The 12,347-nt window shown below is 47.8% G+C and overlaps 3 protein-coding genes across 3 annotated transcripts; all 3 read left to right on the plus strand.

Annotated features, from left to right (window-relative positions):
* Window positions 1-1,574: 1,574 nt before the first annotated feature.
* ARB_01619 (aspartic-type endopeptidase (CtsD), putative) lies at window positions 1,575-3,174 on the plus strand (the record flags this gene model as incomplete). The annotated part of the gene is made up of 2 exons (XM_003012065.1): window positions 1,575-1,784; window positions 1,855-3,174. The coding sequence occupies 2 exons, from the start codon at window positions 1,575-1,577 to the stop codon at window positions 3,172-3,174; spliced, it is 1,530 nt and encodes a 509-aa protein (XP_003012111.1).
* A 1,342-nt stretch (window positions 3,175-4,516) lies between these two features.
* Window positions 4,517-5,658, plus strand: ARB_01620 (uncharacterized protein; the record flags this gene model as incomplete). Its single annotated transcript, XM_003012066.1, has 3 exons — window positions 4,517-4,797; window positions 4,858-5,030; window positions 5,105-5,658. 3 exons carry the CDS (start codon window positions 4,517-4,519, stop codon window positions 5,656-5,658), a joined length of 1,008 nt encoding a protein of 335 aa, XP_003012112.1.
* Window positions 5,659-6,078: 420 nt separating this feature from the next.
* Window positions 6,079-6,891, plus strand: ARB_01621 (uncharacterized protein; the record flags this gene model as incomplete). Its single annotated transcript, XM_003012067.1, has 4 exons — window positions 6,079-6,190; window positions 6,353-6,561; window positions 6,643-6,704; window positions 6,774-6,891. The coding sequence occupies 4 exons, from the start codon at window positions 6,079-6,081 to the stop codon at window positions 6,889-6,891; spliced, it is 501 nt and encodes a 166-aa protein (XP_003012113.1).
* Window positions 6,892-12,347: the final 5,456 nt, after the last annotated feature.

Below are 12,347 nucleotides of genomic sequence, written 5' to 3' on the forward strand. Positions count from 1 at the left end.
TCAGTTTTGGGTGGTTCGATAAACATCTGGAATCGGATCTATCTCTCAGCTGCAAGATATCCTTCTCTTGGACGGACGTTCCGGTGTTTCAAATCGCGCGGCTACAGCCTACGAAGGCAAAGAACCAAGCAAACACCCCGGTCATTCTGACTTGTCTCCTCAATTCCACTTGGCCCCATCTAGACTCTTTCCACTGGAAGCAACCAACGTCCGTTGAAAAGCAACCAAACACCGAGCACGCTGGACCCGTAGGGTTACAAGAATGCCTTGCAACCTGTTATACGGAGAGTATGCTCGTTCAAGGTAAATAAATTAATTGGTCGCACGACAAGGTTGAATGCGTCGCTCCTTGTCAAACAAACTGCCTGCAGCTTATCCATCCCCTGTACTCCGTACGATGAGGATGACCATCTCATCGTCCTCTTTCTTTTATTGATTGCTTTGCTTGCATTTAGCCCCCAAAACTGCTTTTCATGTCCATCTGTTTTAGCGCCTGCATGTATATATGTACTATTTTTTTTGGAATGAATATTTCCTGGCTAGGAAACTTGGATTTGCAATTCGCCTGTTCTCCCAGACCCAGTCTGTCAAAAGAACCACCACTCTCCTGCCGACAAACCTCGCTGTATATACATACACACCGTGTGTGTAGCCGCTCACTTTAACCAAGATCAACCTGGTTGCCCCCGGATCATCGCTGACTCAGCGCCTATCATGAAGAACGAACTTCGCCTCCTTTCTTTTTTATGGTTGGAAAAGATTCCCCAGCATTCGCCAGTGAGATAACCGTGCATCCCGTGCGGTTCTCCGCGAACAAACATCCGGGTCTCACACTGTCCCCAGACAGAGAACTTGCGGAAGCGGAAGTGCCATGTTTGCTTTGGCGCCCTGCAGGGGCCAGGGGTTTTCCTGGCCATGACCTATGGGCGAGGGAGCGTGGCCTGCATACGCTTTCACTCCACCTGATTGCTGCATGCGTTCGCACTACTCCTTTCTAGCCAACGAAAATGCTCCAGGCCCTTGCCGCGGTCGTTTTTTTGTGTCGATCTGGCCCGCAAGCCAAGTTTGTCTATTCTGCGCCCTCTCGCCTCCTATTCTTCGCGAAACGTAAACGGGGAGAGTACTTCAACTCCTGCACCTGCATCATCTGCCGCCTCGATGTGGGCGGGCTTTCGTCATCCTGGCTCAATTCACTCCTTGCTTTTCTCCTTTCACTGTTCTTTGATTTTCGTTTTCAGTCGTTGCATTGTTTAAGAATATCTTCTGCTGCTTCCCTTTTATCGGCTCCCTCATCCGCTGTTTCGAGAGCTTTATCCCCCTGACACCAAATTCTTGGACCTAGAATCCCGCCCTTTTTTCCCCTATCTGCAGAGCCGCTGCTTTATAGATTGCAATTTTATTAGAGACTCCCAAGGCCTGGGAGCTTCGGAGATTTACCAAAGACGGGAGAGAAAAGAAGGAAATAGAGGAATTTCCTGGGATTCGTTACGATAGTTAGATTTCTTGCCAATGACGAGATAACCGAAACTGCGATCGCTTGATTTAATTATCCCGAACACCCCTCCCGAAGGATCATGCAGTTCCTATGGCTATGTCTTTTGTCAGCAGTCACCTTACAGTTCACAGGCACTTTGGCGTTCTATCCCATCAAGTTGCCTGATTTCACTAAGGGTATTATATCGCACCACGGCTCCGTTGGCAGACGCTTCTTCACCTTTCCCGGGCTATATAAACATGCCCATACGGGGTCTACAACCCTAAACATTAGGAGAGGTCCCAGCAATGTTAGTAACCTGCGTTCAGAATCTCTATGCGGTTGAGTCAATTGCTAATAGATTTGGTCAATCTTTCTAGTATCGTCGAGATAATAACTACCCAGCTCAAATTGCATCTCCGCCAACCGCGCCAAATACCCTCGGTATCAATAACGATGGGTACGATTTCTCATACTTTTCCGAGGTCAAAGTCGGATCGGAGGGCCAGAAGATGTGGATGTTGATTGATACCGGTGCGTCAGGTACCTGGGTGTTTGGATCAGACTGCACTAGCAAAGCTTGTGGAAGACACAATACGTTTGGAAAAGAGGACTCGAAGACGATCAAGGTTACAGACGAAAAATGGGGAGTTACTTACGGTACCGGCAAAGTTTCCGGAGTCATTGTCAATGACACCATGTCCTTTGCAGGTTTCGAGTTAGTCACTCCTTTTGGATCTGCATCCACAGCCTCGGATGATTTCTTGAACTACCCCATGGACGGAATCCTAGGAATAGGGCCCCAGGATCCCAATGCGAAAACCCCAACGGTCGTGCAGTTATTGATGCAGCAGAAACTTCTCAAGAGCAATGTCATCGGTATTAATCTCCAAAGAGCCTCTGAGGGTGCTACAGATGGTCAGATTACATTTGGCGACATCGACAAGAGCAAATTTTCTGGCGAGCTGATATATTCAAATGTCGTTCCCAACGGCTATCAATGGGAAATTGCAATGGATGACTTGATCATGGATGGGAAGTCTCTGAACTTGAAGGGAAGAACTGGTATCATTGATACTGGAACATCCTTCCTTATACTTCCTCCTGCTGATGCCGATTTGATTCACTCCATGATACCCCAGGCGGATAAGGGTTCGGGATTCTACACACTCCCGTGCTCTACCAAGGTTGATATCAAACTATCAATTGGCGGAGTCGAGTATACCATTCAACCTGACGACTACGTTGGGAATGAAACAGCCACGAAAGGAACATGCAACTCTCTTATCGTGGGACGTCAGATACTAGGGCCTAAACAGTGGCTCGTTGGTGATGTCTTTTTGAAGAACGTTTATTCTGTTTTTGACTTTGATAAGAACCGAGTCGGACTAGCAGCAAGGAAATATGCGGGGACTAAGAATCCACCATCTTCCACCCCTTCTCCAGGTATGTTCTTACTCCACGCTATCCATTGTCAGAAAACTATATCTGTTCTAATGCTACATATAGATCCTACCTCCAACAAGGCTCCTTCTGGTGGCTCCCCTGGATTACCAGCTGAATCTGGTTCTGATTCGACTACTAATGGCGAGGCTACCAATGGAGCAACCAGCTCTCCCAATTCTTCCTCAAGTGTTTTGACGCCAACATGGCTCACACTAGCTGTTTTCTTCGCCATTGGCTCTTCACTCTGGAGTTGAAGCACGCTGTTGCAGTGCTGAAACTATCATCTACGCCGCCTACTCTGCATACACGCTATGATTTTCACTTTCAACGACTTATACTCTTTTAATCACCATTGCCATCTGCACTTCTCTACCTGATCCCTTATCGTCCCTTCCCTTTGGCTTATTAATGGCTAAGCCACTATAGCATGGTTGCGTCTACCGCCTATTGCTTGTTGTCCCTCGCTATCATACCCTTACCCATTGCATTCCACCGGCGTTTCTTGGAGTCTTTTTTAAGAACTTGACTACAGTCTGAATAGTTTTGCCTGGTCGTTTGTCTTTTTGTGTGCCATTTACGTTGCCCCGGTGTTATCAGCGCACTGAGCGTTTCATTCGTTACTGTCTTTTAAACATCTAGTCTAGTTAGCATACTTGTCATGGCGTTTCTCTGCTCGTTTTTTTAAGTCAAATATCTGATTTAATTCTTGCAGCCGCCATCATATATATATATATATACACCCCGGAGCACTGTGACGGAATAGATCATGTTGTATCCCGTAAATTCATAGTACAATAAAGGCAGCTCTTTATTCACCTGTTCATCTTATATCCCGTGTTTCGAATTCTGGTATCCACTTCTCGAGACTGTTGTTTGCGCACCCCAGCCGTATTTAAGGAGCTGTCCCTTGCTGCTGAACCCAGGTAATTCGTTACTAAGTGGCTAGTTAGCGCCATCGCCAAATCTCCGACTACATCCCTTGCATCTTAGTAAACTTGAGATTGGAAACATACTCGGATAATCCTCGATATCCCGCAGAATAACCATGCTTCCTCACACTTACCATCCAGTATCCTCGTTGGTAGCATCAGTCTCAAGGAGAAGCCTTCCGTCATGTTTCAATTGGGGGACCCGGCGAAGCTGCCTTCAGGCAACGTCGTGTCCAGATATCCAGTCAAGGGGGCTTCATTCCACACTACCCAGGCAGACGTTTCATCCAGCATGGACGGAAGCCAGAGTCAAGATGCCATACATTGAGGCACTGACTAAGAGTCGTGAGGAGAAGGGCGCGGGTCTGACCACAGGTGCCTCTGATAAGGCCAGGACGGGGGGACCAGTGCAGGCCAGTAACATGACCCCGAAGAGAATGAAGGACAGCTACTATCGATCGGTTAGTATTTTGTATACCGCATTTGTGTATTTTTATTGCTTAAACTGATGGGGATATTAGATATTGCCCCTTGGTAAAGATCCGTGGCTTCTGGACGAGTATGTCAACGCAACTGGACAGATCAGGTAATTCATCAAATATATGCTATATGGGAATGATTTTCAATGGAACAACAGCTAACATAATGCAGACTGGGCTCGTTGCTGATGGACCTGGATGCGCTTGCCGGCGTTGTCAGTTACCGACATGCCGGTGATGATGTCGCTCTCGTTACTGCAGCAGTTGACAGGATCACGATTGAGAACCCATTGAAAGAAATTTGTGACCTGGAATTGAGTGGCCAAGTTACTTATTCTACTGGCCGATCAAGTATGGAAGTATCTCTACAGGTTGCCAAAGCGCCGGCTGAAGGTGAAGTGGTGAGGGCTGAAGATGTTCTAATTACTTGCGCCTTTACAATGGTGGCTTTGGATCCAAAGACTAAGAAGTGAGTTGTTTCCGCCTGTTACTGCCGAGTTTGGAGGAATTATCGCTAATGTATCATTAGACCAGCCTCTGTTGCGCCGCTCCTGGTTGAAACGGCTGAAGAGCGTCGGCTGTTCGAGAAGGGAGAGCATAATTATAATGCCAAAAAGGACCTTAGACAGAGAAGCCTGAAGACCCAGACTCCCAATGACGAAGAGAGTGACCTTATCCATGCAATGTGGACGAAGAGAGCAGGTATGGATAAATTATTATTATTATTCAGTTACAGTTGCGGCCCCTACATCAGTGTCGTCCCTAACGCGCTTTAGGCCGTGAAATACCTCCTGAGCTATCTGGCGTATCTGCTACGAACATGAAGGACACAAGGCTCTCAGCCGCCCAGATCATGCAGCCTTATGATCGCAACCGACATAACTTCATGATCTTCGGAGGGTACCTTCTCAAGCAAACGTTCGAACTGGCTTACTGTTGCGCTGCCTCATTCTCACACAGCAGACCTACTTTCCTATGCCTTGAGCCCAGTACCTTCGACAACCCGGTCCCAGTTGGCTGCGTTTCGTACCTTAATGCCGTAGTATCGTATACTCAGGACTCGCCTTCGACTTCCTCAGCCGGACAAAAGTTCACCAGAGTTCAAGTTCGGGTTGACACAACCGCCAGGAACATTGACCATGGAACTAGCAATCCCACTGGAACCTTCAACTACACCTTCTTGGTTGAGGGACAACACGAAGTTTGGCCACAGACCTATGATGAATTCATGATCTGGGTGGAAGCGCGAAGGAATGTCGAGAATATGAATGCTAGTTTGCCCTCGCCGGACAATGTTGCCATCACCTATAAAGAGGGCGCGACAGAGTGATTTAGTTAACGTCTAGGATAGATCCTTTGGGAGGCTAATCTACATTCTGCGCAGCCTTGGATTGGTGTAGCTATTAGTTAGTTAATCGTCTGTCCTAGCTTGGCTAGTAATAGAATGTATGTATATATTATTATGACGGGCTGTTGACTCTTCAAACATCCATGAATACTCAGTGTTGGCATGCATTGGTATCGAAGTAGTTAACCCCCTTGGAGTCTAAGCGTGGAGCCCAACAGATCACATGGTCGACCATTGATGGGCCTCGCCTTTCACATTACAACATAACTGGACTTACAATCTAGGCAGCTACTTAAACAACACCCCGAGAACCATTCTAGAGCACACGATACTGGCTCTATTTGATAGTTCTGAGGACCTGTACCGTGTACCCCATATAATGCTCTCGTTATAAGCCCAAGGATGGCCCAGCTTTTACAAAACAGATGGCACCTCCGCCGGGTTGCGGATACCGGTGCCAAATCATGCCTGATATGCTACAAGCCATCGACCAGTGTATTAGTTACACCTGACAGTAAGGTCAGTTGCTTTTACATCTCTCGGTACACTTAAGGCCAGGCCGGTGTCTGTGAACACAAGTCCGCAATAATGAAATATATGTTAAGACTAAAGTAGGACTTTTTTTACGTCTGCCCAATCCATCTAAAAGATAAGGGTTTTTGCTCCCCTCTTGTAGATGAGGAGGAAATTGCGGCGAAGAAGAGAAAAGAGGAAATGGACCGGGAGATAGAGAAGGTGAAGAAAGAGTACGAGGAAAAGCAGCGGAAGAAGAGGGAAAAGGAGAAGGAAAAGGACAAGCAGAAGGATAGTGAAAAGACAGATGACAAGAAGAAGGCCGACGACGAAGAAGAAAGTAAGAAAGATGAGAAAGAGAAAGACGACAAGGTCTGTGGGCCCCTTTTCCTCCGTACCCCACGGGTAAAAAGCCACTTCTAACCTACAGGATAATAGATCAAATCTATACAGAATGCAGCTAGCCCTGTGAATGATAGCACGGATGACATGCCTCGAATATACTCACTCCACAAGTATGTGTGACGTTAAACGCCCCTTGGACGTATGTATAACTACTAGTTACATACTGACCGCCTCTGCAGGAACTTCTACCAAATGCGGGTTGATAGACTGAAGGCTATTGAGAAGTCTAAGAGAGATCGTCAACGTCTGCAGAACCCCTCGACGTTCCCTTCTGTGCCAAAGACAGATCTGTCATAACCATTAAGTTCCATGACAGGTGGCGTGTTTCAGCCAGTATATTAAGAAGTCTACTTTACAGAGTACTAGTTTGACTTATGGAGCACTGCGTATGACATTCATTTTCCATTATACTTCAATTCAAAAGGGTATCTAGTCGTCTATCTATCTCAAGGTGTTCATCAAGCATATTCGGAGTGCCTATTTTCAATTACGCTCATAAAAGCCCCTTCCCACTCTCATCATCTCCTCTTTCAGCCCTGGCGTCAGCCACAGGCGCTCTAATCATACCAGGGGGCATTCGAATCCCAGCACCCACAACTCCAGCCGGACCGCCTTTCCTCGTACTCGCATCGAATACATCAACCCGTGCCCTCGCTAGAGCTATGGCCGGCACGATCCATGTCCCGCAGCTACAAGGCATACCGGCCCATGCGAATTTACCTATATTCGCACCACAGGATTTAGATGGACAGGTGAGGCGCCCAGAGAGCGGCGGATTAGAGTCTGGATCCAAGGACACGTTAGATGACGTTGGATACGAGGATGACGGGAAAAGTGATGGACGCATCCAGGTGAGTGGGTGGAGGAAGATGTGGGCGCATGTTGACGGCGGTAATGACGTGGGAGTCAATGATGATATGGGGACAAGGGGTTGCGTTTGGGACGAGACGCTTTTGTTTCCTGGGGTATGCTGGATGATGAATGGTAGTGTTGCGAGTTGCCGTCTGATTATCCCATTAGTTGGCGACTATTCGCTGGAGTAGTAAGGGGATTGAATAGCATTCAGCCACGAACCTGCATTTTCGACATCTAACCTCAGTTCTATCCACTGGCTCCTTAAAATCGCCGATAGAGTTATTACTTATCCCTTGATCTTCAAAATGGATCTCGTTCAGCTCAGGCCCCTTTCCACAAGCTACACTGTCCTGCACGGCTCGCTGATAGAGCCAACGTTGATAGACAGGATGATCAACAACATTATCTGGACATCCCATTTGGTGATAAAGCTCCAGTTGCTCCATGAACCCATCATTTGGCTCACAAAGCGGCCGGGTGCGACGAATAAGGTCCAAAGCCTCTCTGGGCGTCAACGCACCAGGGTCCTTATGGAGGAGGTACGCTATACACACAGTCGCCGAGCGGGACTTGCCCATTGCACTAGATAGGCGCCGTTAGCTAGCCCAGCCAAACAGTGAATGTAAAAAATATAACAAGACCAGTACTCCGGACCTCCGGAGAAGAAGTAAACATGCACAGGTGAAAAAGGGAGAAAGAAACAAAAAAAAAAAAAAAAAAAAAAAAAAAAAAAAAAAAAAAAAAAAAAAAAAAAAAAAAAAACAATACCAATGAACGAGCACGCCCCCAGTTCCACTCTCGAGCCCTGACCGGATGAATGCGTTCGTGGTTGGAAAATGCTGCAGGAGATCCTCATCATCGACATCGTCGACTGGGATATGCAAGTGTTCTTTGAAGCGTTTAAACCGTTCTTCGTCTACGTTTATACGCAATACGGTCAGCGTATGGGTAATGTTTTCCCGTTCAAGGGCAAGTTTATTGTTCAGGGCCATTAATCTAGAAGCATAGACACGATAATACAGTATATTCTGATTAGCTGTATGCAATATGCATGGCGGATGGCTCATCACCTGCTGCTGGCTTGCGTTGTCCAGGGGGCCGGGGCTATGGCCATAGAGACAAGCAACAGCTGGGCCTGAGGGGTATAGCTGGGCGAACGAGAGGGATAAACAAACCCTCCAATATAGAGATTATCATCTCCAACCCTGTTCAACGCCATGGCGGCTGAGGTGGGTTGATAGACTGGCAGCAGCTTATCTGGTCACGGTGCACAGGGGAATCATGCGATCACGTATGCATGAAAGAATCCCAGGATACGAGTGGAAGACAGAGGCTCGAAGGATCTAGGCTGCCGAAGACAGAGAGATCTGGAGAGGAGTTATATATAAACAGCTGTCTGCCTGCGCTGACGGGGGGCTCAGCCGATGGCTAGCTGAGAGTCGAAAAGACAAAAAAAAAAGGCGATGTTTTATTTTTTTTATTTTTTGAAGTTGAAAAAAAAAAGGAAGCTGATGCCAAGACTTTTGCCCTTCCAAGCCGAGGAACTTCGCCCAAGCCCAGCGACGGCAATAATGGCGGAGGTAAGGCGAAGAAGAAGCGACAGACAGGTGCTAGAGGATGAAGGATGAGTACGGAGTATGGAGTAGGGAGTTCGGTGAGCCCGATGGCCAGAGTCTGCAGCTGAGGGAGATGGCGCTTGGTTGGAGGGGGACGCGCTGTTGCTCGGTAACATCACGACTCCCTGAAGATTAGGCTCGCTGCTAACGACTGGCTATTCTCCGGTGTATCCATATTTGTTAAGCTGTTACTTACGATACAGAGAGTTTCTATACACAGAAATAAAATACTGCTGCTGCTGCTGCTGCTGCTGCTGCTGTACGGGTTCAGCTTCGTGACTAGTCCTTGCAGGGAGAGAGGGCAAGGGACCAGGGCATCGCTGGCATATCCTCTCTCACTCCCGCATCAACTGTGTAATAATAATAGGTGGATGTGTATTTATGCAGTTGGTCGCATGGGAGGGCATGGCAAATAATTTACAACCAGACTACCCGCCTATCTACCGTCCGCAGGTCCCTGCCAGGGAAATTGTACCGGCCCTCTGGTTTTGGTTGGTATGCTCGATACATGGGACGGGTTGTGGCCCTGACGCTCTCGTTTTGCTTTCCCACGAATGCCAGCACAGCCAACCATGGCGAAACACACATCCTTGGATGAAGAGTGAGATGAGAGTCAAAGAGGGGAGAGACAGCATTCTCGAATTCAGCCCTATATGACCAAACGTATCACACGATCGTAACTAGGTTTCTGGCTGCCCTCCTCTCTCTGCAAAGACGGGTTGTGTATGGTGTGAGACGGGCCAACTCATCTAGCGAATCCTATTATATCCTGAGGACATGCGGGGAGGGAAGGAAAGAGGAAGGATAGACAAGGGAGCCGGGAAGCAGGGCCAGGACAACGAGCAGCAGGTCGAAAAACTTCCCCTTCGCGAAGGGAAGTATACACGTACATTCTTGTCTGTAACCAGGTAACTGAACTTATCTGCTAACAGTGCATTAGTTTGATCCTGAAAGCCCCGCCAAGTAGGATCGTTCCACTGCAGGCAAGGGAAGAAGAGAACGCCAGGGTACTGGACCGATCTTCTTAGCAAGCAAGCTTCTGTGTGTTGCTTGCGATGTGAGTTGCTGTCACTGGCGGCGGTAGTGGTGGGGAGAAGATCCCTGGAAGACTGCGCCTCAACGCACCTCTTCCCCCCCCGGAAAACTCCATACTCCATGCACAGAGATACAGCTCACAGCTAGTCTACGAAACTGCATATAAAATACAGGGCCCTCGTCTACAGCTCACGCCTTACTTGTAAGGGAAAGGCTTGCGTCTGCAGAGATTGGACAGTGCCATGGGCTATTCTTGATACATCTATACATCATTATTATACATTGTGATAGCTGTACCCCGTACGGGTTACAATATAGATCCACTCGCTATCCCGCGGGATAGCGAGTGGATCTATATCTGGTGTATACAGATCGTGTATGGAATCATGTCCAACCCAGGTCCCCGCTGTTACGCCTTTCCTTCAGCTGCGAGGTTGAGAGAGGGAACAAGAGGTGGGGTACGTCGTCTTCTCGCCCAGCGTCGGCTACCCAGCTCGGCCCACACGCTGCTGGGTGGTGTACAGGAGGCAATGCGGTGCTGCACTGCTGTGCTGTGCTGTTGTCGCTGCTTCTGCTCCTTGGTGCAGTGGAACGAACAGGCAAGAAAGATAAATTACTTACTAAAATGTCAAGAAAAGCTCCGCTAGGGCCTGATCGAGACCTTGTCCTGCATTTTCTAGAAAAGAAAAAAGCAGTGGATAACTAGCTAGTTAATTATATATGTTCTCCGCCCCTCTTTTTCTCCTTTTTACGCTTTCGTGGGCGTGATGTGGCTCGCTGTTCGGCAGCTGCACGAGCAAGTCCGCGGAGGGTCGGTCTCTCTGTGTCAAGCAACGAAGAGGGAAATAATAATGAGGACGAGGAGGAAGATGATGGACAGACAAGAAGATAGTTAGCAAGAAGCTGCAGCGCTCGGGGGTGCTAATGATACTTCAAGGCGGCCCGCTACAGGGAAGAACCCGTTAACTGGGGTACATCAACGTCGCCTGCAGCTGCCCACCAAGCATAGAGTGTACCCAGCCAGCCCGTCAACTGTTGCTCATCTTCCTCTTGATTAACGCTATCGCCGTTCCCCCCTTAACTGCTGCTTCTGCTTCTGCTTCTGCTTCTGCGTCTTCCTTGTGGAATGCCGGAATTTTTTTGCCTTTGCCCTTCTTCCACCCCCCGTAAATTACATAGAGGTCACGTGAACGTATAACTAGTTTGACAATAGAGTTAGCCGAACTATTTTGTGGGTGGTTTTAGCATAGTCCGGGTCTATTATTTATGTGATGTAGATAGTTGGTCTAGCTGTGAAAGCAGCCCTGAAAATGGTTCCATGGGACGGGGGATGAGATTGAATTCGGACTGCTAGCAACGTTGGTCAAGGAGCAAAGTTACCGCTGACGGTTGGAAAGTCTGAATACATATAAACTCAATCAATTGATTTGTGCCTCCGTCTGCTGCTTGCAAGAACACATGTCGGCGCTGTGGCGAGCTTTTTATCGAGTGGCCACCCAGTGTCTCACTGCAGCACGGCAAATCGAGCTCGTCATTCGGAAGCGAGTTCATCATTTACCCAAGTAGAGAAGAAGCTGATAGCCAGGTATGCCGGCTGTATAGAAACGAGCAAATGGAGACAAAGGATACTGACTAATCCTTTATTAATAAGCTATAACTTACACGTAACATACCTGTATTACCATACAGCAAGCCGAGACAGCCGTATCATCTTTACAATACCATGATACACCGCCTTTTTTCTGCCTCCCTTCTCTGTATTTTATTTCCGTGCCTTCCCTTTTTGCGATTTTCTATTTTTATCTTTAAGCTACTTTTATACCTTCTTTCAACGACATCGCTCTTCCTCCTGTATATTTTCACATCTGCACATCTACATATGTTGTCTGCGTTGCGGCCTCACGGGCTGCAAGACTGGAGGACAATATAATTAGTATGCACATGTAGAAGTATCGTAATTTCAGCCCTACGATTAGCGTTTTGGCCGTCTTTCTTTTCTTTTTCCAAGGGATCCATCAAAAGTTCCTTTTCGCCCATATTTCTCCTCCTTCAACTTTCGCCCTTTGGCTTGGGACTTGCGCTTGAGCTGGCCGTCTTGCTGTCTCCTCCTGCTCCTCCTCCACCTCCACCTCCTCCATATACCTATATACAGGGACAAATAGACGGACAGACAGGCTCTTTTACACGACTGCTTCCTGGTCCCCATCGCTCTCTCGTTGCACCGTGGTATATATAGAGCTCGTATCT

This window comes from Trichophyton benhamiae (genome assembly GCF_000151125.1).
Source record: "Trichophyton benhamiae CBS 112371 chromosome Unknown contig01094.0, whole genome shotgun sequence".
Lineage (NCBI taxonomy): Eukaryota > Fungi > Ascomycota > Eurotiomycetes > Onygenales > Arthrodermataceae > Trichophyton > Trichophyton benhamiae.